This window comes from Ictidomys tridecemlineatus, chromosome 6 (assembly GCF_052094955.1).
Source record: "Ictidomys tridecemlineatus isolate mIctTri1 chromosome 6, mIctTri1.hap1, whole genome shotgun sequence".
Classification (NCBI taxonomy): Eukaryota; Metazoa; Chordata; class Mammalia; order Rodentia; family Sciuridae; genus Ictidomys; species Ictidomys tridecemlineatus.
Genome location: NC_135482.1, coordinates 73,068,601 through 73,092,685, shown reverse-complemented (window position 1 = coordinate 73,092,685; position 24,085 = coordinate 73,068,601). Strand labels below are relative to the sequence as shown.

The following is a 24,085-nucleotide window of genomic DNA, read 5'->3' as shown; positions in this document are numbered from 1 at the left end:
TTAAATATGAAATTGAAATAAAATAATAATTTATAATTGTTTTTCACATTGTGTTCAAAATCTGTGTGCAATTCATATTTACAGTGGATCTCAATTCGGAGTTGTTACATTTTAAAAGTTCACTATTTCTGTGTCTCTATTGGACAGTGCATATCTATACTACAGCTTGTAGCTGGTGTTTTGATATTAATAATGAAATGTATTCCATGTGGACAAACCCCTGAAATCTAATATGCAAGTTTTTATGTTTAATCCATGCAGAAGTTATCATTTTAGTCAAAGAAATGGAAGTATATAAATTTACTTCTATTTAGTTTTTATTTATTTTATAAATAAAATTTCCAGATACTTCTATAGATGTAGCATTTTATGACAGCTGAGATTTTGGGTGGGGAATACTGATTTAATAAAGATTAATAGAATATTTTAGCTTAAGAGGTGATATTTAATGTTGTGATACTTCTCCATTGAGACAACTATCCATGACCTTTAACATAACCCTTGCATTTTAACAGCACGTGCCAAGATGCAAAGTGGTCTTGCACTGAAGCCTCGTGTCCTGGAAGATGTAAGGTGGAAGGAAGTTTAGTTACCACTTTTGATGGAAATAAATACAACCATCCTGGAAACTGTCACTTCTTGGCCATCCATGTATGTAACAGCATAGAATACTTGAGAAAACTGATGTAGACACTGAGCTATTTCTCAGTTAAAATACAATCTTCACATTGAATTACTACATTACAAAAAGAAATAAACATCTTCTAGTTACTGGTTATATATTTCAATATCTATTTCTGTCACCTATTGATATTGGTAATATTGTCAATATTGAATGAGTATTCTCTGAAAATTCATTGCTGGAAAAAAAAAATAAAACCCTCTCCTTCAGTTAAAATATTCTAAGCACACTGGAGAATTACTTCACTCTTTTACTCTCTGTGATATGTATTCTCCAGTGTTTTAAATGAAACAATCTTTACATGCCATGAAGCATTCTTCCTCTGTTATTGTTATCCCTTTATACTTATTTTTACTTTTGATAATGCAGTAGAACCAGCATGATAAGCAGGCTTTCCTTATCAAAAGATTACATTATCTCAATTTTAACAAATGAGTGATTCCATTTTTGCAGTTTACACCTTTAGTTGACATGAGATTCGGTAATGGTATTTAATATTTCTGATAAGAAATGAAATAATATCCAGTAATTTGAAAAACGTAGTCGCTGCTTACTCGTAGTCTGTTTTCTAAAATAAAGCTTCCTGATTGCCTATCAGCATAATTTATTTTTCCTTCTTTTTATATCTGTCTTCTTTTAATCCATGAGGACTGAGGATGAAGAAAGTATAAAACAAATATGTCAAAGTATGTGTTTCTTGTATATTAGAGGTGCCTAGACATGACTTACATTTTGGTTTTACTAGTTAAATACCTGTCACAGTAAATTCAGACAATGTGCACTGTCCAAAGAATAAAAGGTTACTTTAGTTCTAATTCTAATAATCCTTATAGAGCAGCACAATTCCCTTTGAGGAGAAGACAAAGAGTAAAGGTAAAAGAAAAAAAATGTTGACTATGAAAACTCATTATTTGTAGACTACACAGACAAAGCTTACCCAAGATACTTGGACCATCTACAAAATTCTTGGCTATTCTTGAGATTGTACTGTGAACTAAATTAAGTTTCTATTTCCAGGGCAGATTAATTGTATGTAGAAAATGGGTATATTATTGTACATTGTGAATCAATTGTACAATAATAGCATATAATAAATAACATTTAAATAACCATTTTAATATTTTTTAACAGGATAAAGATTGGTCTGTTAGTGTTGAACTTCGTCCATGTAAAACTGGTCAGACAGGAACGTGCTTAAATAGTGTCACACTTGCCTTGAATTCTGTAAGTAACCAGTTTCCTAAGACTTAGAGTAAAATCAGACAAAAATTTCACAAATTAAAATTTTTGAGTTTGAAGAAAGGCTTTACTATATAAACTAAAATCATAAATAAGTTTTCATAGAAATCTGATAGTCTGTGAAATAGCTGGATAGTTCCAAGGTCCTGAACTATATTAAAATTACTATAAATACATAATTATATACTAATTCAGGTGTCATTATGTGTTCCTTGGATCATTAGACTCTGTGGACCATCTAAGAAAAAATACAATGGCATATGTTTAGAATTTTGTGTATCTAGAACCAACATTGTAAGTGGAAAGAGACCTGAATTGGAAGGGAAGACAACTAGCCCTTATTTGGCACTTGCAAAGTGTTGGAACTTTGGATATCCAAGTGACCTTCTTGGGGTTTGGTTTCCTTATTTACATCTGGGGAATGAAGATTCCTTTATAATCTCTATGTATAGAGTTGGTATGAGAAGAAATGAAGCCAAGTATGAGACACTTTGAAAATATTCTGTATTTTAGGTATTTGTAAATTAATCCTATAGATTTAAACATGTTTTATAGCACAAAATTCAAATCTATATATTGCATTAAAATTAATATTGTAAATTAATGTAAACTAATAAATTGTTTTAAACATTAGTCTGTTTCAGTTGACAAATTCACAATCAATAGTGATGGAACAGTGACAAGTGACATGGTTAGAAATCGAGGTTACTACTATTCAGGTAAGTTTCATAATAGCAGTTTAAAATAAGTGCAAGTTTCATTTATTTAGTTTCTAAGATATTAAATAGTTGTGTTTTTAAGAGGTCTTAAACAATTCTAAGATATTTAAAGCTGCTTAATATGGTAACTATTTTTTCAATAATTCTTTTAACAGATAAAATACAGATCTTCAAAGAATCTACTTCATACATTCAAGTACAAACAGACTCTCATATAAAAATGCAAGTACAAATTGTTCCTGTAATGCAATTATATATTTCCATGCCACCCAACCAGTTCACAGATACTGTAGGTAAGTCCTCTGGATATATTTTTATTTACAGTGCTCTAATATGACTGTTGTTTATTTAATTTGAGGTTCCCTCTCAATTAAGGTTTCTAAATTTAAAGCATTCCAACTGTCTTTCCATAGTAAAGACAACTTTATTTATCATAAAATATATTCCTGAGAGGTTTTTCAATGATTTAAATATTTTAAAGATTTCAAACTAAGGCTTCTATTTAGGTAAGATTTGATAATGTTACATCCTATTTTATTAGTACTATACATTACTAAGATTTTGACCTGTATTTGAATAAATGAAAATATTGTTGATATTAAAATTTTTGAAAATTTTATTTTAAATACAGGTGTCACTGTTATTTGTCTTTCTGATAGATCACATGGTTATTGTGTTAGTCATCTTTTCATCTCTGGGACAAACTACCTCAGGAAAACAACTTAGAGAAGGAAAGATTTACTTTGGCTCATGGTTTCAGCTCATGGTCCACTGGCTCTATTGTTTGGGGCCTGAGATGAGAGAGAACATCATGGTGGAAGGGTGTGGTGGAAGAAAGCTGCTTACCTTATGGTAGTTAGTAAGCACAGAGAGGGAGCAAAAAACAGATCATGAGGAAGGGGCTGGAGACTAGAAATACCCTTTGAGGCCATGCCCCTGCAGTGATCTACTTCCTCCAATGAGGCCTTACCTCCTACAATTTCCATCACCTCCCACTGATGCCATTCAGTTGTGAATCTAACTGGATTAAACTGTTGGTCAGAGTCCCCCTTCCCCAAATCCTCACCTCTGAACATTTCTTCATTGGGGACCAAGTCTTTAACATATGAGCCTTTGGAGGACTTTATAGATCCAAAACATAATAGTCATTTATTTCTCTGAGGTTTTTTTATAATCAGATGTTAAATTTAGTCGTGGATATTTAACAGAACAAGCAAAACAATGATGAAATGCCCCACAAAGAGCTATTAACTTATAAATGATACAAACTTTTGAGAGATACCATTCCATGAGCCACTAACTTATTTGCACGGAGAAAAATATGTAACAAATGGGTCAGAAGGATCTAGGTAAGGCAGGCACATAGGCCTTGATGTAGTTTCTCTCTCCGCAGTAATACCATAAAAATGGTGCAATCATAAACTTTCTACTTGTAAGCATACTTCCTACTAAGCTTTGTCAAAAGTGATAAAGCTTCAGTGACAAACAGAAAAAACACAATATAACAAGGCAAATGGTGTTTCAGTGCTCTAGGATTTGAAAGGAAATTTGAATGAAATCTGTCATAATATTTTACTTATATTTATCAAGTCTAAACAAATGTGTTTTCAGGTAGCTTGCTCAGATTTTGATGTAAGCCAAGAAATAAAATGAGGATGTGCATCCAAAACCTTGAGTAGGTGAGATGTTAAACTTTGTTTCTGCTATAATTATAATACAGGACTCTGTGGTTCCTACAACAACAAAGCTGAGGATGATTACATGTCAAGTCAGAATATATTGGAGAAGACCTCTCAGGCATTTGCTAGTTCTTGGGAAATGATGCCTTGTCCTAAAGGAAACCCTTCTTCATGTATCAGTATAGAAAAAGGTACTATTAACATCTAATCAGCAATTAAATATTTGGTTGTAGCATTATGTGTTTATCCTGATGATAATGAATTTATCAGATAATCCTGGCTTTAGCTAATGTTTGTTATGTTGATCTGGTTCTGGAGGAAATAGTAGAGAAGCCCTCTGACTGAAATGCTCCTAGAAAACTCAATTTCATGGGTGGTTAATTTATTATGTTTTTCTTTCTTGCATAGTTTTTAAAAATAATTATAGAATAATAGGGTTAGAGATAATTTTGAGATAATTTAGTTTTAATTTTCCTTTCTTTAAGTGAGTGGTGGAAATAGTCATTGATTAAAATGAATTAAACACAAAAAATGATTTAGTCGATTTAGAGTTGTGTCCTATCCCTTCTCTCATTGGTATAAGTAATACCAAACCTCAATTATAGATTGTAATAAAATTTTAACTTGTATGACTCAGCCTGCGTTTCAGTTTACCAGAATATTTTCATTTATATTAACCCAATTTATTTCTGTAAAAATACTCATGAAGGACACAGAGTGGGGGTGGGTTATCCTTCGTAATGTAGATATTGATAATGGAGCTCTGAGAGTGTATAATGAATAAGGATTACAGATGAAGTTATGATCCAGGTATTTTAAATCCAAGTCATGCTTTCATTGCTCCCTATACTTGTTGATTTCCATTAATGCTTTATGTTGCTTCTTTCATGAATAAGGAATACAAAGGAAGCTGTTAAAATATATTGACATGTTAATTAGTGGTTTCTAAATAAATCCATGTATTTGAAACAAAGTTTAATCAGCTTATAATAATATTTTAAAATTATTATAAAACAATCACTTTTGAACATTTTATCTACTAATTTTAGGAGCATTAGTGTAAACATGGTAATGCATATTTCAAGGTTTTGTCATGTTATATTGTTTTGGGGGGCTATTGCAATGAAAATAATTATAATGAGAATACACAAAAGTACATATCTTATAAGAAACCAAGCAGATTTATATTAAGTAGACTACATGCCTGCACTTTGAATAGATGTATAAATTGATTTAAATTTCAGTGTTTTATATTTTAACAACATAAACACAAAATTAAATTGAACTTTAATAAGCTGTTAGTAATATTTAAATAAAATGGATACCAATTTGTTAGAATTTGAGAAATTAGTTTCAATGTCTTAAATAGATTCAGGTTTCTTTGTTGCTGAAAATTCATTAAGCAAAGTATTTGTCATTCAGATGATATTTTTATGACTTTTTGTTAATTTAGTATTAGCTTTATTATAAATCAACAAATATTAATTAAGCACATTTCAAAAAAAATCAATTAGTGAATTTGAATTATTGATACTGGTCATCTTAATGTGTGATCTTCAGAAAAACGGATTAGGCATTCTGGCGTGACAGGTTGGGGGAAGGGGTGTTGTGGTTCTTTCATTTTTTGATTTGCCACAAGTTAGTCATTAATCTACATTTTAAAATTTAAAGTCACCTAAACTTATAATCATTATTACAATTTTTATGTAGAAACTGCATTTCAGAGAAAGGTTAAATAAATTAATAAAAATATACAAAGCTAATAAAGATTCTTCCTTTTTATGTAAGATGCTTTAATCATATCATGGTATTTTTGAATATTAGATTTAACATAGCAAAATATTTGAAAAACACAATTAGGGCTTGGGGTTGTGGCTCAGTGGTAGAGCGTTCACTTAGCATGCATGAGGCCCTGGGTTTGATCTTCAGTGCCACATAAAAATAAAGATATTGTATCCACCTAAATCTAAAAAATAAATATTAAAAAAACCCAATTGTTCTAATAAAGTCAAAACTCCTAAAATTTATCTTTTCTTTCAATTAAGGAAATTATGATGATATTGGTGACAATTTTGTGTGCATTTCTTTCTTTCCAGAAAAGTTTGCTGAAAGTAACTGTGAAATTCTTCTTGATTCAAGTGGGCCTTTTGCTTCCTGCCATTCAGTTGTGAACCCTAAATTCTATCATGAGGTATGAGGGTTAACATTAAGAGCCCTTTTTGAGAAACATTTTGTTGATACCAAGAAAAACATGTAGATCTTAAACTTTCTCTAGTAATAGCTATTGTCAGTAGATTAAGTATATAATTAAATTTTAGATTCCATTAATTTATTCAAATTTTAGATATATCAATTTAGAAAAAATGTAGTTCTGGAAAATAACCCCAAATGATAAAAATCTTGGATAAGATTTTCTTTCTTTTCTAAGTTCTTTGATAAGTGGATTACTAATTAATTTGCTTTTAGAATATTTTAAAATTTTTCCAAAATATTTCAAAGTCATAATTTTTCCAGGACAAAGGAATGGTTATGAGCTGAATTTTTACATCCAGTTTGCCTGTTCTTTCGAATAATTTAAAAATGAAATGTAACTTTTTTTTAATTTTAAAGGAATGCAAAAAATACACTTGCTCTTGTGAAGAGAGTCAGGACTGCCTGTGTACGATTTTAGGCAACTATGTGAAAGCTTGTGCTGAGAAGGAAACATACTTGGATGGATGGAGAACAGGACGCTGTGGTAAGTGGGATGGTGGCTTCAGATAATGACTTCCTTCTCAGTTTCACTTCATTCTGTGTATCTGAGTGTGTGTGTGTGTGTGTGTGTGTGTGTGTGAGAGAGAGAGAGAGAGAGAGAGAGAGAGAGAGAGAGAGAGAGAGAGAGAGAAGTGAAATAGAAGGTATGGTTTAGGCACATGTACTTTCAAACTGTCCTTGGTTCTTTTAAAAAATGTTTCTTTGTTTTTAATATCGTTGAGCAATTCTTGAATTTTGTCATCATTATTCATCTTTAATATATTTACATATAAATCAAATAGACTATGTAGTAATCTTTTTTCAGCAGTATGATAAAATTTAAATAATGTATTAACTATTATTTTGAAATGATATAATAATAATAATAATTTATTTTGGAAAATATTTGTAAGCCAGGGGCTCAACTATCATATTTATAAACATGTGTTTTGTTTTAAAATATTTGTTGTTACTCTATGATTATGACTTCACTATAATACTTGATTTACCAAAAGGAAAAAACAAAAACAAACTACATTGAAACCTGTCTTATAGGTTATGCTTAATAGGGTTAGTCACCTACAAAATCTTATCACATCTTTTCACCTCTATTGCCACCATGTAATTCAAGAAATCACCATTTATTCTTTTGGATTATTATTGCAAAGGCCTCCTTCAGTATCTAGTCTTGGCTGCTTCTAATTCATTTTCTATTTAGAAACCAGGATAATCTTGAAAATAAAACCAAGTAAAAGTAAATTATCATAGAACACTCCAGTGAAAATCAAGTCAATGGATTATCATAGTTCTAAGACTAAAAACTAATCATGTAGTCCCTGTGAGTTTGAAACATTGATTCTGTCCCTGGACTTATACAGCTTCTGTCCTTCTATGGGTTCTTTGAAAGAATGATCCTTTTTTCTCACATAGGCTGTTCCCCATACATATATTTACCTCTCTCTGGGCTGCCTTCCTGCTATTCAGCTATCCACTCCCTCCCCTGAGTGGAAATCTCCAGCTATAAACACTTAGTGCTGCTCATCTGTATTCATCATTGCATGAACACATTTTCTTTTTAACCAGGAATGTAAGCCATAGGAGGGCAGTGTGTTTACTATCCTGGTGGAGGATATTCCCAGCAGAATCTTTAAATATACAGTAGGAACTCAATATTGACTAAAAACAAAGTGAGAAAAACCAATGAATAAGTACTCCTTTTGATTCATAAACACAATTATGCTTCATTCACTATAATATTAACATATATATGTGTACCCTTTTTCCCTCCTGGACAGATGCATATTTGTTACTTTTTTTCCTCTACCTACAGAACAATCTTGTCCAAGTGGCCTAGTTTTCAAATACAATGTAAAAGCCTGCAATAGTTCTTGCCGATCATTGACAGAAAGAGATAGGAGCTGTGATGTAGAAGATATTCCAGTTGATGGATGTACTTGCCCAGATGGAACATACCAGAATAATGAAGGAAACTGTGTTCAGAAATCTCAATGTGACTGCTACATAAATGATGAGGTTGTACAACCAGACAAAACCATCCAAATTGATGACAATAAATGGTATGGAGATTGCATGTATTATTATGTCATTGAAATCAAGAGATTGCATTGTCTTCAGAGAGTCGGTTGCTAGTATGAAGTCTTTAGGCTAGGTTCATTTTTCATTTCTTATCAAAGTTAACTTTTGCCTGTTTTGTTCTGGAGACCATACATAGTTTACCCTACTCTGGTTTGGTTTTAAACACCAGTAGAAACATATCCTGGCATTTCCTATAAATAGACAATGCAAAATGATTTCATGTTCAGACAATGCTTCCTAGGGGTTTAGCATATGTCATCCAGCAAACCCATAGTAAGTGCTAGTCTTATGCTAAGTGCTTGAATTACCAAAAAAAAAAAAAAAGTGTGAACACTGTCTTGGACTCAAAGTTAGCAGATTGTTAAAATGATGTTTGTGTATTGTAAGATAGAGTAGAAGATGCCAGCCATTAGCTGAGGCATTGAAGGACATCCTCCCACAAAAACAAAACAAAACAAAAACTGTTATTTGAGGTCTTCCCAAGGCTAAATCTTTTTCCAGAAAAAAACCTGAGATGTGGAAAATTATTTTCTGTAGATTAAACAGAACAAGAAGTTTTGCCCATGTGGGTTGTTGCATAGGTTAGGGTTAGAAACATGATTAGACCATACTCGGGAATTTAGACAGTTCCTGAAGAGTTAATAATTTTTACTATATTGTAATGGCTGAGGAGACTGATCTCTGCTGTTTGAAATTAAGTAATTTATCCATATTTCCTATTCCATAGATGAACTAGGAATTCTTGTCAACATAACTTACAAGAATGAAGTAGTCATTTCAAACAATTTTGGACATGGCTTCTCTCTTTAGTTTCATGAAGCTATCATTTAACAACAAAAGATTTTTCTTGGCCATTCCAAAGGGAAGAATAGGTATCTCTTCCATCAGAGTTCATAAACATTTGTTGGAGTTTTGTAATAATACTTTCTTTCCTTCTATAGTTGTTGGGGGAATCAAGAGATTGACTATTTAGAGAAATTTAGGCTAGCGCCCCTAAACTATGGTTCTCTTCACCTCTACCCTATTCAGGTTTTCCATTGTGAATTCTATTTTTTAACCCAAACATGCCTCATGAAACTTGTTCTTTCCGTGTCACAGTTTTGCTTTTTGTCAGTAGTATCTGTTGACTTTTATCCATTAAGATCCAGCCAACCTTTTCTGTGATGTCCATGGAAGTTTCTAGATTCCTCTAGTACTTACAAGAGACTGTTTCATTCATATAATTGTCCTTGGAGTTTAATGTTTAAATGTATAATTTTCTTTTCTTTCCAGTGTCTGTCAGGAGGGAGTTCTTCTTTGCCAAACTCCCATCAATTTAACCCTACGTAAGTGTTGAAGCTATGGTACAAGCCTAAAATATCTACTGTGGCTAAAATAAACTGATTAATAAACAACTTCCTTTATCTTGCAGAAAATTGTTCTGGAGGGGCTGAGTATGTAGACTGCAGTGATCCCAAGGCACAGAGAAGAACTGATAAAACATGTTCCACTTGGAACATACCTGCTTTTGATGTAAGTAACTTGGCATTGCACATTTGCCTTTTAGACTTCTTATTGTTTTAGGGCAGAAGGAAACTAAAATTTTTAAGAAAAAATAAAGAAGGGCAAGTTTTGTGCATGTGTATGTTATTTTGAATGGTAAGATGTTGACCTCAAAAATACACTTGGTATATTTATATATTTAAACTGATACTGATAATTTGACCTGATCATAACATTGTCTCATGGTATATTTTAAAAAAATTATTTCTGTAGGAGAACTTGCCTTGCAAACGTGGGTGCTACTGTCCAGTTGGGATGGTTAGAAATTCTAAAGGGAAGTGTGTCTTTCCTGATGATTGCCCATGCTCTTTTGGGGAACGAGAATATGACCAAGGAAGTGTCACTTCGGTTGGCTGCAATGAATGGTGCGTGATAAAGGATTACTATTTTTATTTTGGATGTTATAAAATATACAATGTGTTCTTAGTTTTCCTGGGAAAGATCAGTCAGACCTTGTGATATTTAAAAAAGCAATGTCCAAATGCAGTTAGAAAAAGATGCTACTTTTTAAAAAATAGAAACATTATAAAGCACTATGTAAATGATATTCAGATAATATATGAAGACAACTCTAAAACTTAAGTAAAAATGAAACATTAGTTGGTGCCTCTTTACAAAAACAATATAAGTAAGTGAATCCTGGCATATTATAATTATCACATTAAATTTTCTCCTTTTAGTACTTGTATAAAAGGATCTTGGAACTGCACACAAAATGAATGTCAGACCACCTGCCACATCTATGGGGAAGGTCATATTAGAACTTTTGATGGGAAAAGTTACAGCTTCGATGGTCTCTGCCAGTATTCATTCCTTGAGGTAATTATTGATGTGTTTTGTGACAACTTTTCTGTACTTTGTTCATTTGTAGATGAGTTCAGGAAAATTTTATTTTCAAAATGGGAAAAAATTGAAAAAAGGCCGCTTATAAGCTTCTAGAAGCCAGTAAAATATGAAACAATACAAATGCTGATTCTGGAGGCCAGCCTAAGATTTCAGCCCACTCTGCTATTAATCAGATTTTTAACTTGGGCACATTTCTTAGCCTCTTAATGTGTGTAGTTATGTATATCTATAAAGTATGCACAGAAATAGCCCCTTTTTGAAACTAAATGAGACCACAAATGTGAAGTGCTTCAAAAGTTAGGTATTTTTCTAATGACAGCAGTAGAAGCAATGACAGCTACTATTTTATAAGTGCTTCTTTGCCAGGAACATTTACATATTTTGTTGCAGTTAATAATTATAATACCTAAGACTATTCATATCCTTGTGATGCAGATGAAGAAATCGAGTTTAAAGTGATTAAGTAACTACTAAGAGAAAATATACTCAAACAATAAAAAATGTTATTCCAGAGTTCATGCTTTTTACAATTAAGCTGCTTCCTAAGTAACATCTAATGGTTGAAATTTTGATTGCTTTGTATTTATATACTAGTTTTGATTGAATATCAAGTTTTACATAAGTCACTGAGGAAGAAAAGCTCATTTTAGCTATTTACACAGCCTAGAAATAAATCAATTATTACAAACACATGATTTAAATACTTATACATTATGGTACAATTCTAAACCATTGTGGAAGTAATGGAAATAGGGCTGAATCAGAGAAGGTTACCCATAAATGCAGTTACATCATTGTATTTTGGAAATTCCATATCACAAATGTGTAACTTTGGGCACATTTCTTAACCTCTTAATATGTATAATTTTATATCTGTGAGTCATATAGTGATTTATTGAGTTAAGGAATTGTTCTTTAAGAAACAATTGTGTGATACCAATATTGCAGTTGAGTTCTTTGTCTCATAAACTAATATGATAATATCACTTTTAAAGGATTACTGTGGTCAAGAAAACGGCACATTCCGTATTTTAACTGAGAGTGTCCCTTGCTGTGAAGATGGGCTTACCTGCTCAAGGAAAATCATAGTTGCCTTTAAGGTACAGAACTATTTCTCTTCATTTGCTTTTTCTCTTAGACTATGAACATCCAAATGAAACTGTTACTCTATTTTTTTTCATTTCTAGGATCAGAATATTGTCTTACAAGATGGGAAAGTAACAACAGTTAAAACTACAGAGAGTCAAGAATGTGAACTCAGTGAAAACGCCTACTCTGTACATACTGTGGGCTTGTATTTGATTCTGAAACTTCAAAATGGAATGAGCCTGATTTGGGACAAAAACACAAGAATGTCTGTTTTACTGGATCCACAGTGGCAAGTACGTGTGTTACTAAGAAGTGATCAAGGGGGAAGCAAATTCATTTCTGTTATGAAACTCAGAGGCAGGTATTCACAAGTGGGGAGTGGGACATTGGTGGGGTCTCTGTTTAGCAGTAAGCCCTCCACACCTCTTCAATCTTACACAAAATAAGAAACACAATAAAAAATGATGAAATCTGGTAACATGGTAAATGCAATAAATCTGAAGAAATCTAGTGTAACCATATTTGGTTGCTTGAGAGAATCACATAATAATTTTGAGATAGGTGTGTATTTTGAATGAAATGTGTTCTTTGAAGCAAATATTATAAGAACCTGAGAGTAGGTGGATGAATAACTTGAAACTCACAAATACAATTGCTTTCATTCCTAATGCATTTATTCTTCTTTGATACTAGATCATTTTGTAGTATGACTTACCTCAGATTCAATGGTAGCAAAATCTTTTCCATAAATTTTGATTGTCTTGGAGTATTATGCAGCACTAAGAAACGACAAAATCATAGAATTTGCAGGGAAATGGATGGCATTAGAGCAGATTATGCTAAGTGAAGCTAGCCAAGCCCTAAAAAACAAATGTCAAATGTCTTCTTTGATATAAAGAGAGCCACTAAGAATAGAACAGGAAGGAAGAGCATGAGGAAAAGACTACCAGTAAACTAAGACGAATGGGGGGAGAGAAAGGAAGAGAGAAGGGAAAACATGGAAATGGTAGGAGACCTTCAGTGATACACAAAATTATAAGAGGTTATGAGGGGAAAGGGGGTGGGGGGAAAAAAGGGGAGAGAACTGAACAACAGCAGAGGAGGTAGAGAGGGAAGATGGGAGGGGAGGGGAGGGGAGGGGGGATAGTAGGGGTTAGGAAAGGTAGCAGAATACAACAGTCACTAATATGCCATTATGTAAAAACGTGAGTATGTAACAGAAGTGAGTCTGTATTATGTATTTGGGGAGTTCAAATCTCAATTGAGTCGAATGTATGAAAGATGATATGTCTTGAGCTCTGTAATGTTTTGAACAATCAATAAAAAAAAAAAAAAAAAAAAAAAAAAAAAAAAAAAAAAAAAATTTGATTGTCTTCCCAAAGTTGGAATTTAGCAGGTTTATGATATAGTGTATATCTCTCTCCATCTCTATGTACCTAATACAAATCATCTCTAATTTTTTCCTTTCTTCTAAACACAGGGCAAAGTATGTGGTCTTTGTGGAAATAACAATGGGGACCTCAAAGATGATTTCACAACAAGGTACTCATCAGTGGCTACTGGAGCACTGGAATTTGGAAATAGTTGGAAAACAAGTCAGGAATGTTCCGACACAGTAACTCAGAGTTTCCCATGTGACTCAAACCCATACTGCAAAGCCTGGGCTGTACGGAAATGTGAAATCATCAGAGACAGCACCTTCACTGACTGCCACAGCAAGGTAGTCCTGCTCTGAAAGCAACAGTTTATATGGGGTTTTCTCCCAGACGCTCATGTTCTGTGCTCTGCCTAGGTTGACCCCAATGCTTACTATGAAGCATGCATTGAAGAAGCCTGTGCATGTGACATGGAGGGGAAGTACCAGGGCTTTTGTACTGCGGTGGCGATGTATGCAGAGGCATGCAGTGCAGCTGGAGTCTGCGTCTCCTGGAGAAAGCCAAACCTCTGTCGTAAGTCAGGTCCATGTGGTGGTTCTTGGAAAACATAACTAGATAAAACCATTCTGTTGAACAGTCTGTCTACTTCTCATATTTTCTATGTTGAACCAAGAAATGCTTAAAAACATGTTAATACTTTTATTTATTGTGGAAAAAATACCTAACTTTAAATATATAGCAACTGGCATAGCATTTCAATTCAATATTAGTTTCAAAAATTCTTGTGTTTACAGAGGAAAAAGTTGAATACTGATTTTAAAAAATCCCTCATATTCATATTTAGATGAGCAATACACTGTTTTCTTATCTTGGTATATGTTTGTAATCCCAAACATCTACCTCATATGCTAATTTTTGTTGAAATCTTTACATGTTTTGTTTCCTTGAAGACTTTCATAGAGCTAAGATGAACTATAAATTGAATATAGAATGAGTCTTGATATCTATGGAACTTGACAGTAGTCAGTCAATTCTTTTCACTCTAAGCAAGACATTATGAGAGAAAATATAACCAAAGAGAAGCATCAAAAAAAGAATCCTCATCTTATTCAGTTTACAGTGAGCAGCATTATATTATATTGGCATTTTTAGTTACCTCAATTAGGAACTTTTACTCACATAATTTAAAACCTTAATTTTCCCACAAATTTATTTTTCCACACTTAAGTTGAATATTAAAACCATAAATTTAAACCTACTATCTAAAATATCTCCAAATGGGAAAAAAGTGAATGCTTATGTTTGCATCTCAAACCAATCTTGGTGTGATGCTGAAGGAAAGAAGTCATTTGAGTCTATTAGCTCCTTCCTTTTTTAAATGAGCTGTTTGGGTTTATATGGCAATTTGGGTAAAGCCAAAGGAACTTGGTAAGACAGTGATACATTTGAGGTCTGTTTATTGTTAATATTATCCAAGATCCCTTTAAAAAGTGCTTTAGAAACTGAAATTGTCAGATGATGAAGAAAAGTAATTTGATGTAATTAAATCATAGCTGTCTACTGTGATTACTACAACGCACCTGGGGAATGCAGCTGGCATTATGAACCTTGTGGTACCGTGACAGCAAAGACATGCAAGGATCGGGTCATTGGCAAGAAGTTTTCTGCAGTTCTAGAAGGTATGACAAAATTCTAATAATATCCACAAAGTAGTAAAAGTTATACTGCTTTTTTACAACTGAAAAATCTTACTAGTTTTCCTCAATTCAGTGTCTTACATTTTTGTAATTTAATGCATAATGATTTTTCTTTATTATGACAATGTTTCTCCATTAGAAACATTTTCTCTAGACACAAATTATCTCTTAGTGGTGCAGGAGAGAAACACAGGAAGAGAGAACAGGGGTATGATCCTATAGTCAATCTTCATGCTTTTCCCTAGAGGATATAATTTGATGAGAAGGAAGTTTCAGAATGTGATACATCATACAATTTTGCTTCAATAGAAGCCAGTTACCAGTATCTGATACTTAAGCAACATTTTATTCTTAACAAAAGAAACAGGGATGTGGCTCAAGTGGTAGCTTGTTCCTCTGGCATGTGTGAGGCACTGGGTTTGATCCTCAGCATAAAAAATAAATAAATAAAGATGTTAAAAAAAGAAAAAAGAAGAAGAAAGAAACTGGCAAGAAAACCAGATGATACAAAAACTTTCCAAAAGCCACATCTGTGTTAAATTATAGGCTTTGAGATATTTGCAACTGATTTTATTGTAAATTTTGTATCTTCATCTTCTCTTATAAAAGTAGATATTTGGGGACATTACCATTTCAAGATACATATTTACCAAAGCCTGTTGCATGTTCAACATCATGTCTATCATTAAAGCAGCAAATCATTTAAAAACATTTTAGAAAGCATTTTAGGAAAAAAAAATTACCTGAATGTATAAGTTCTTCAGTTGCAATTTCACTGCAAAAGGATCTAAATCCTGTTCACTTATATTTTTATTATATGTGTGATGTTTTTCTGTCATCCACTGCTTATGCAGTCATTCAAGTAATATTACAAATATGTAATGCAGTCTGATGCCTATCAGTAAATAAAGAGGAACTGCGGATCATTTTTACATACAGGTTGTTATGCCAAATGCCCAGAAAGTGCTCCCTATCTGGATGAGAACACCATGAAATGTGTCAGTTTATCTGAGTGCAGCTGCTTCTATAATGACATCATTCCAGCAGGGGGAGTCATTGAAGATAATTGTGGAAGAACATGGTAAACTACTGTTCATTTCAGTAAACTCTTTTATTTTATTATTATTTGCATTTTCATTTAGGAAAGCAAGCAAACTAAGGAGTGTGTGTGTGTGTGTGTGTGTGTGTGTGTGTGTGTGTGTGTTTGTGTGTGTGTGTGTACATGCACACATGTAAATTTTAATTTTGGCATTTATAAACAAGATTTTAGGTGCAGTTTTATGCCAGTAATGTTAGTTATTTTGTATTTAAGAAAATTTACAAATCAACAAGTGGTTTGTTAAATCTTATGCTTAACAATACAAAAAGACAGGACAGAAAATTTCACCTTATAGTTTTAGGAAAAAAGGTTGTAATTCTATAAATGTAAGATCATTCTTATAGCTTTCAGACATGGAAATGTAAGAATGAGATCATACTAGGGTAGCATGACAATCAAATAATTTGTGTTGGAAACATCACAGCTTGACTGTAAACCCTTCCTTCAAGTCCCAAGAACTCAGTGAAATCATTAGTACATGAAAAACAAGCCATTTGAATTAATAATATGCCGTTAGGGGAAAAGAATTACTCTTCTCTTACTTGATTGTTTGATTTTCACTGTTAGAAAATTTGTTTTAAATCTGTGATCTGTCATTAGGAATCAAAATTTCAAACTCATTTTTTTTTAATTTACATTTCAGCAACTGTATTGCTGGGGAGTTGGAGTGCAATGGTGAGTCATTACATTTTACTCAAATTGATTTAGGACAGATGAGATAAGGGATTTTTTAAATACCATGTATATCAGAGAAGCAGGTACTTAATGCTTTTGACTGCTCCTCAGGGGATTGGCACTGTTCCATTTCCATGTGATTGTTCCTGGTGAGTCAGTCACTTTTCAAAACCAGTGCAGCAAAGACATTTTGAATAGCTGTCAGATGGGGCCTGACTGACACACACGAGTGTTTTTTACTGATGTGTGCTTCTGTCTCTGTAGGTCCTAGGAATAAAGGGAGTGAGGCATCAGTTAAAAGAGTTTAATGGAGATACAGAGTGGAAAGAATTCTGTATTGGAGAAAAGGTTCTATATTGGAGAACCAATATAGAAAAGATCAGATATAGAAATAATTGAAGGATTTTTCATGAGCAAAGGATATCTTAAAAATCTCAATAAGCTTCAAAAGAGTACCCGAGCTATGACTTTTTTGGATTAAGAACTATAAAAATGTAAATGAAAAAAAGAAAGTCAGATACATGGCTTATAAGTAACTTGAGAGGCATTTTCCCCCCAATTTTTCTATTTCTGTCAATAACACTAAGTTATGATTATTTCAGAACCTGCTCCTACAAATTCAACATTCACAGGTAAAGTCATCATTATATTTAAAATGTGTATTTCTGATTTGGAAGATAATCATGTAGAGTTTCACATTAATCTGAGATAATAAAAATATGTGAGGTAAATCAGCTGATATGAAAATTTTAAACTGAAATTAAAATGTCACTATTATTCTATTCCTATAAATTAAATTATAAAAATGATTAGAACATAGAATAAGTATTTTATTCTAAATAGTTGAATGAATATCATCATTCAAAGCTTGACATTTTTAGATAATAGTTAAATAATAAAATAGGAGTAATGTGAAGTTAATATTTTTAAATCATCATTACACTGGGGGGTTGATTTGACAACACAAAAATAAAAATTTAATTTCTTTTTCTTTATTCATGCATTAGCATTAAACCACAGAGGCAATTCATTATGTCCATTCAAGAGGAGTCTGGGCAAGATACAGTCCAGCTTTACTTTTGGGACATTGTACTTACTGGCAGTCTAAATACTCTTGGGAGTTGCTATGATATGCTTACAGATTCCTGCCTTGTATGATTTAAGAAGGGATTTTATTTGCTGTTAATATTTGGAGGGGGAATCAATCCAGAGCTTGGAAGATTTAGGTTTTGATAATATATTTAAAGATAGGTGACCTTCTGGAAAGTGCTTTATAAATTTTAGTTATTATGGGTTATCTACCAGAGGCTAAGTATATTTCTAGAACTATAAATAGACATTATATAATTCCTGGGAGGATTTCAGTTAACTGGTAATACCAGGGAATAATTATTGGTGGACTTATATAGTGTTACTTGTATTTATTTAAATGAAAAATTGTTTTGTAATTAAATTTCTAAAATTGTGTGTAGAGATTGAATTTTTGTTTATGACAACTGTGTTCTTTAATTAAATTTCCTACCAAAATTTTGTTCAACTTATCTATTTTCATAAATCTTGTCTTCCCTACTTAGTTTCCACGACAACAGCTACCTCCATTTTAAGCACTAAAGCAGGTAAATTAAAAACAAAAAAAATGCTTATTATTTTTAAAAAATTTTTGATTTTCTAAAAAGTGAGTTTGCAATTTAGGCATTTGGTCCTTTTTTCAAATTGTTCATTCTCCATTTCCTAAATGCTCAAGTCTAGGAGCAGAGTCCGCATCCAAATGTAATACAGTGAAGAACATCTTCTTTGAAAGATTACTTGTCCTGAAAAGAGTAGTCTGCAGGCTATTAGGAGAAAGTGACTCTGCCAGACAGACAACTTTTTGAGAATAATTTACAAATTCACTTAGTAGCACCAAGGAATTGCGACTTTGATTGGATGGTTTATAATTAAAGTAGTGGCCATCAGTACAAAGGTATATGAAATATGTAAACATCTGATACATGAGCTTAACTTTTATTTTTTATCATTTAATCTAGAGGTCTCTAAACGTGTCTAGATAACTACTTCTTAAGCTTGTCTCTCTGTACTGTTTTAACATACATTTACAAATATTTCTCTTTTGTGTAGCAATTACATTGGTTACCAGTAGCTCAAGCGCAGGTAAGCTACAACCTCCAACCCCAACTTAATCATTAGGAAATTTTTTTATAAGTCTCAAATTTCCTTTTGTGGTACTGTGTCTTTGCAATGACATTTTTAAAAGGAAGTAGACAATCTTTATTTTATTATAAGAGTATTTTAGAGAGAGATTTTTGGGGAAAATTATACAAAATGATGTTTTTTGACTTTTTACCTGAGATAGGTTTATTTTAATACCTTAATTTCACATGTTGGCTTTCCTTCACCTGTGTGATCATATTTCTCTAAAACATTCCAAGTAGGTGCATTTTGTATATAACCACAGATTTCTTAGAAGCATAATTTTGCTTCCAAAAATATTTATTTATTTTTTCCATTGTTTTCTCAAATTCAGCATCATCCACTCCAGGGATTACAACATCAAGCAGTGAAACAAAAGGTAGGTAAAACAGAAACTTTATAAATGGCCAATATACTTTTTTTTTTACATATATCAAAGTTATTTTTTTCATATACAAATCTAATAATCTTATGTATTAGAATCAACATCAGTTTGATTACACTTTTGAAATATTGATTTCGGAATTTTCCCTCTGAGAATCCAAACAGTTCTCCCCTAATTTAGCTTGATATTCTGTCTTCTAATGTAAACTTGAAGTTTCAGTTTTTAAAGTCCTTAATGTAAATGAACAAATGAAAATTTTTAAAAAAGAACTTCAGAAAAATGGCTAACCAACATTTACCACTGTGACTCTACATCTTATTTTTGTTTGTGATGTAGCTACCTAATCTTAATTAATTTTACAATGAAAAATGTCACTGATCTTTCTACATATATATATATATATATATATATATATATATGAAATATATAAACAACTTGAAGAAAATCATTAATGGACATTACCCTCCTAAATACTAAATCTATTTCCAATATAGCCACTTACCTAAATTAGTCTCCATCATGGTGCTATTTCTCTTCTTTTATATATTAATTTATCTTGTTTTAAATTAATAAATTCCTTGAAGTCACAGACCATAGCTTACCATTCTTGTATTCCCATTTGCATCTGGTGTCAGGTTATCCAATAGTATTCAATAAATATTTTTTACAATGTTGAAAAATTATAACTCAGGTTTTATATATTGGTTCAGAATTTCTGGTGAAGGTTGGATTATTGGTTAGATATTAGTTATACTGATAAATCTTTCAGCCCATACATTTTATTAGTTGACAATTTTTTTTGTAGAACACAAAGATATATTGTAAAACCAGAATTATTTTTGGATTATAAATATCAGAATCATGACTACTTTGTCATTCATAGTAATGTCTTATTAGTGTATTTTTAATTCAAAGGGAAGATATGTATCTTGACATATCAGCTAGTGTGTGATATTGTTTTATTAAAAATACCCAAAACAAAATGTTTATTCCTGTCAAACTTTCTCTTATATTGGATATCACTAAATCGAGTATTGTTGGCTTTCAGTGTAGATCTTAGAAAGGCTGACACATTTCAAAATGTTTTCTGCATTCTATAACTGTAAATTAGTTTCCCAAGGCCAACAAAAATTTTATCCCAATAGTTCACTTGAATTGTTTTGTATACATTGCAGAAAATCTTTCTCTACTACCTATTACATCAGCCACAGGCAATAGACTGAATTTCTAATTTTAAGCTTGGTGTTGTTCCTAAGATGATTAAGTTGGTTCAATTTAGTTCACCTTTATTTAGTTAAACCGTTCATTCAGCTCTTAAAGGTATTAAATTTTGCAAGGAATTAAAGTAATAAAATTTTCCTTGTTACTTGGTGAATTCCAGAGGCACATATGAATCATGAGTAATATGGACAACTATTGCATGTATTGTTAAAATATGATGATGATATCTACATCCTATATGGCAATAGGGTATCAGGGATAAAAAAAAAACTGGTTTAATTTTCTTTCAGGTTTTACATAAAGTTCCTTTTATTTATTTTGTTTTTACAACACTTGGTTTGGAAAATAATACTTAATTTTGTTAACACTCTCCATTGTAAAACAAACTTCATGAATCAATTACTGAACAGGGTCTTTGTGAGCCACTGATGAACTTTCATATCTCAAATGTCATCACTAACTGTAAAACAATAGAATCATATTGACTATTGTTATGATAGCATTTTACAAATTATAGATCTAATGTACAATTGACTTATAGGGGAGATTCCCAAAGAGAATTTCATCCCTGAATTCATTAGGTATTATTTATGGCTTTTTGTGTATTGTTTTGCTAAATCCTAATGTTTTATGTAATTTCACTGGAATTTGAGTGACCATTTCATTTTCTAATTATAATATCAATAATTAAATGCTCTATTAGTACTCAGTAAAAGATATAGCTAATAATAACTTCTGTTTACTTCATTTTAGTCATTGTATTAAGTACTTTTTATATAGTCCATCACAAATATGAATAATCCTCTGATTAAGGATTGTTACTCTCCACAGTCCATCTCGAATCATCATTTCATAGGTGAGGTGATGCAAAGAGCTTAAATAATGTTTCCACGTCTAAAAGGAGCAGAATGAATAGTTTTTGGCATATTAGAGAAATCCAGGGATATTTTTCTTTTCTTTACTATATATGAAAGCTAGAAATTGTAGTCAATATTATCCTAAAACTAGGAGATTAAAAGTAATATAAAAATGTTCATTTTTAATTGTATGTTTTAAACAAATTGAGTCAAATAATTTAAGTGTATAGAAAAAATGATTTTCAATTAATCAAACATTCCCAGCAATAATTTATAATGGGCATGTAGCATATCTTATTGCTGGAATAAATTATTTTCTGAATAAACTGAAAATTAAAATTTTGGTTATTTATTAGATTTCAGTTTTAAAATAATGACTAAAGGTAAGACTTGATTTAATTCTTAGCTCCTCATCTGCTGCTCTACCTCTTTTCTGAGACTTTTTTCATTTGTTAGTCAGTAGATGGGAATTTGAAAATCATTCAAATAATAATTAGTTCCATCCCAAGTCTGTGACTTGAGGCTTTAATCACACCATTTTGTCATCTTTTTTGATTCAATTAATGAGTTATCATAAATTGTCTACTTCAACTTGTGCTGAGGACTCTTGGTCTTAGTACAAAATATTTAGAATAATATGTAACATTTCTGAAATTTAAAATCTGAGAAATGACATGCCAATTTACGTCTGACTGAGAAATCCTAATAAGATAAAGGGAGGATGGTAATTAGAAGGTATGTGATGTGTGTTACTGATACTTTTGAAACACTAAAAGAAAAAAGGCCAAACCTACTGTTTTATTATCCTTAATTTTTCAAATATGAATAAAACTTTTCCTTCTCAGGCACACCAACATATTGGTAAAACTTTTCTGTAAATTCACCTAATAAGAATGTTGCCAAAGTGAAAATAAAATAGTTCGGATTTCTTGCTTTTAGAACCCCTTTAAAGAAATGTAGATCCTTTTGTGGAGCAATTGTCTTAGACAAATTGTAGGCTTGAAAGTCACATCCTGTTTCTTTTATTGACATTCAAAGTTTTAAAAGCTGAATAGCTTTGTATGGATTGTGAATAATCTGTTAACTATGTAATGATTTTTGTTTTTAAGTCTTCTTGTAAGTCTCACTTGATCAATGATGAGAAAAATGGATCACATTTTCTAAAAGAGTGAATATAATTATCATTGCTAGCAATTTTTTTGTAAATATAGCCATGTATGAACTAAAATATTTAGATTGAAAAATGAAAGACTAATGTTTTCAGATATAAATAATATAGCTAGGAAGATAATCATTTTGAATTCGTATTGCATGTCTGTGAACTGACAGATTTGTAGACGCAGGAAGACATTTCCATTACACACACACACACACACACACACACACACACACACACACACGTCATATATATTTCTCCGGAAAACAATTCAAATATATATGATTTATATCTGGGATTATGTATATCTAGTATACATATATCTGAGAATATACACATCTATCCACACACCTGGAAATATCTGTGTGTTTGTATATATACACATAGTCTTTTCCCTTTCTCTACACACACACACACACACACACACACACACACACACACACACACACATACTCTATTTTTTTTATATATATAATCCGTTTTGGTAATTAATTATATATATAAATATTTTTCCCCAGAAGTAAAATATTTTGCAAAAGCTGTATGTTTTGCAGGACTGATTTTACTGTTTGTAAGGGAAAATATTGTGGCTCTTCCCGAACCTTGTTTTATAAACATTTGTTTTAAGTAAAAAGTAATCTACTGAATAAAAATGGCAAAATAATTTAGCCTTATTAAGATTAAAGTAATGAATAAAAAGTAATCAAAAATCTTAGGTGAGTGAAAAAAAATGGGTACAGCCATTTTGAAAAATTCTCAAGGTGGAATATAATACTATCTTAAAAACATTTATTTTTTTATTTTTATGTGGTACTAAGGATTGTACCCAGTGCCTCACATGTGCTAGGCAAATGCTCTGCAACTGAGCCACATAATTTGTGAAACTGTTGATATTTTGTCAGACTGCTTTTCCTATTATTTATTTCTTGGTGACAAAGAAGTTGAAGTGAAGTAATTCCAATATTAAGTACTTCCAAACATGTTCATTTGTGAGTAATGGAAAAATTAGTTGAAATTTTAACAGTAATGGACATTATAAAATGCGAACGCTCAATCAGTTTTGGTAATTAAACCATAAAGAAAAGTGGATTCTCATATATTCCTGTTAGTAAAGGCTTATCCCTACTTTTATTGCTGTATCAACAATTTCAGACTTACATCTTCTGAAGTTCATTCGTGGGAAAAGGGAATATCATAGTAGCCCAACTGGTATGTACTCCAATCTGTGACTAGTTTAGATAACTCTTATGACCCTGATAAAAGATGGGTCTGTGAGATTGGCTTTGGCGCATGTTGCCATATTA

The 24,085-nt window shown here is 31.8% G+C and overlaps 1 protein-coding gene across 1 annotated transcript in view; it reads left to right on the top strand.

Annotated features, from left to right (window-relative positions):
* Positions 1–24,085, top strand: part of LOC120888561 (mucin-19) — a 67,200-nt gene that overhangs the window by 31,293 nt on the left and 11,822 nt on the right. The window contains exons 18-39 of the mRNA XM_078015850.1: positions 516–651; positions 1,814–1,906; positions 2,556–2,640; positions 2,796–2,933; positions 4,361–4,510; positions 6,416–6,510; positions 6,930–7,056; positions 8,383–8,629; positions 9,921–9,973; positions 10,060–10,160; positions 10,404–10,555; positions 10,871–11,009; positions 12,032–12,136; positions 12,224–12,418; positions 13,606–13,845; positions 13,918–14,074; positions 15,055–15,180; positions 16,138–16,279; positions 16,941–16,972; positions 18,547–18,588; positions 19,091–19,123; positions 19,497–19,541. Coding sequence (XP_077871976.1) covers positions 516–651; positions 1,814–1,906; positions 2,556–2,640; positions 2,796–2,933; positions 4,361–4,510; positions 6,416–6,510; positions 6,930–7,056; positions 8,383–8,629; positions 9,921–9,973; positions 10,060–10,160; positions 10,404–10,555; positions 10,871–11,009; positions 12,032–12,136; positions 12,224–12,418; positions 13,606–13,845; positions 13,918–14,074; positions 15,055–15,180; positions 16,138–16,279; positions 16,941–16,972; positions 18,547–18,588; positions 19,091–19,123; positions 19,497–19,541 — 2,633 coding nt within the window. The remainder of the gene's footprint in view (positions 1–515; positions 652–1,813; positions 1,907–2,555; positions 2,641–2,795; positions 2,934–4,360; positions 4,511–6,415; positions 6,511–6,929; positions 7,057–8,382; positions 8,630–9,920; positions 9,974–10,059; positions 10,161–10,403; positions 10,556–10,870; positions 11,010–12,031; positions 12,137–12,223; positions 12,419–13,605; positions 13,846–13,917; positions 14,075–15,054; positions 15,181–16,137; positions 16,280–16,940; positions 16,973–18,546; positions 18,589–19,090; positions 19,124–19,496; positions 19,542–24,085) is intronic.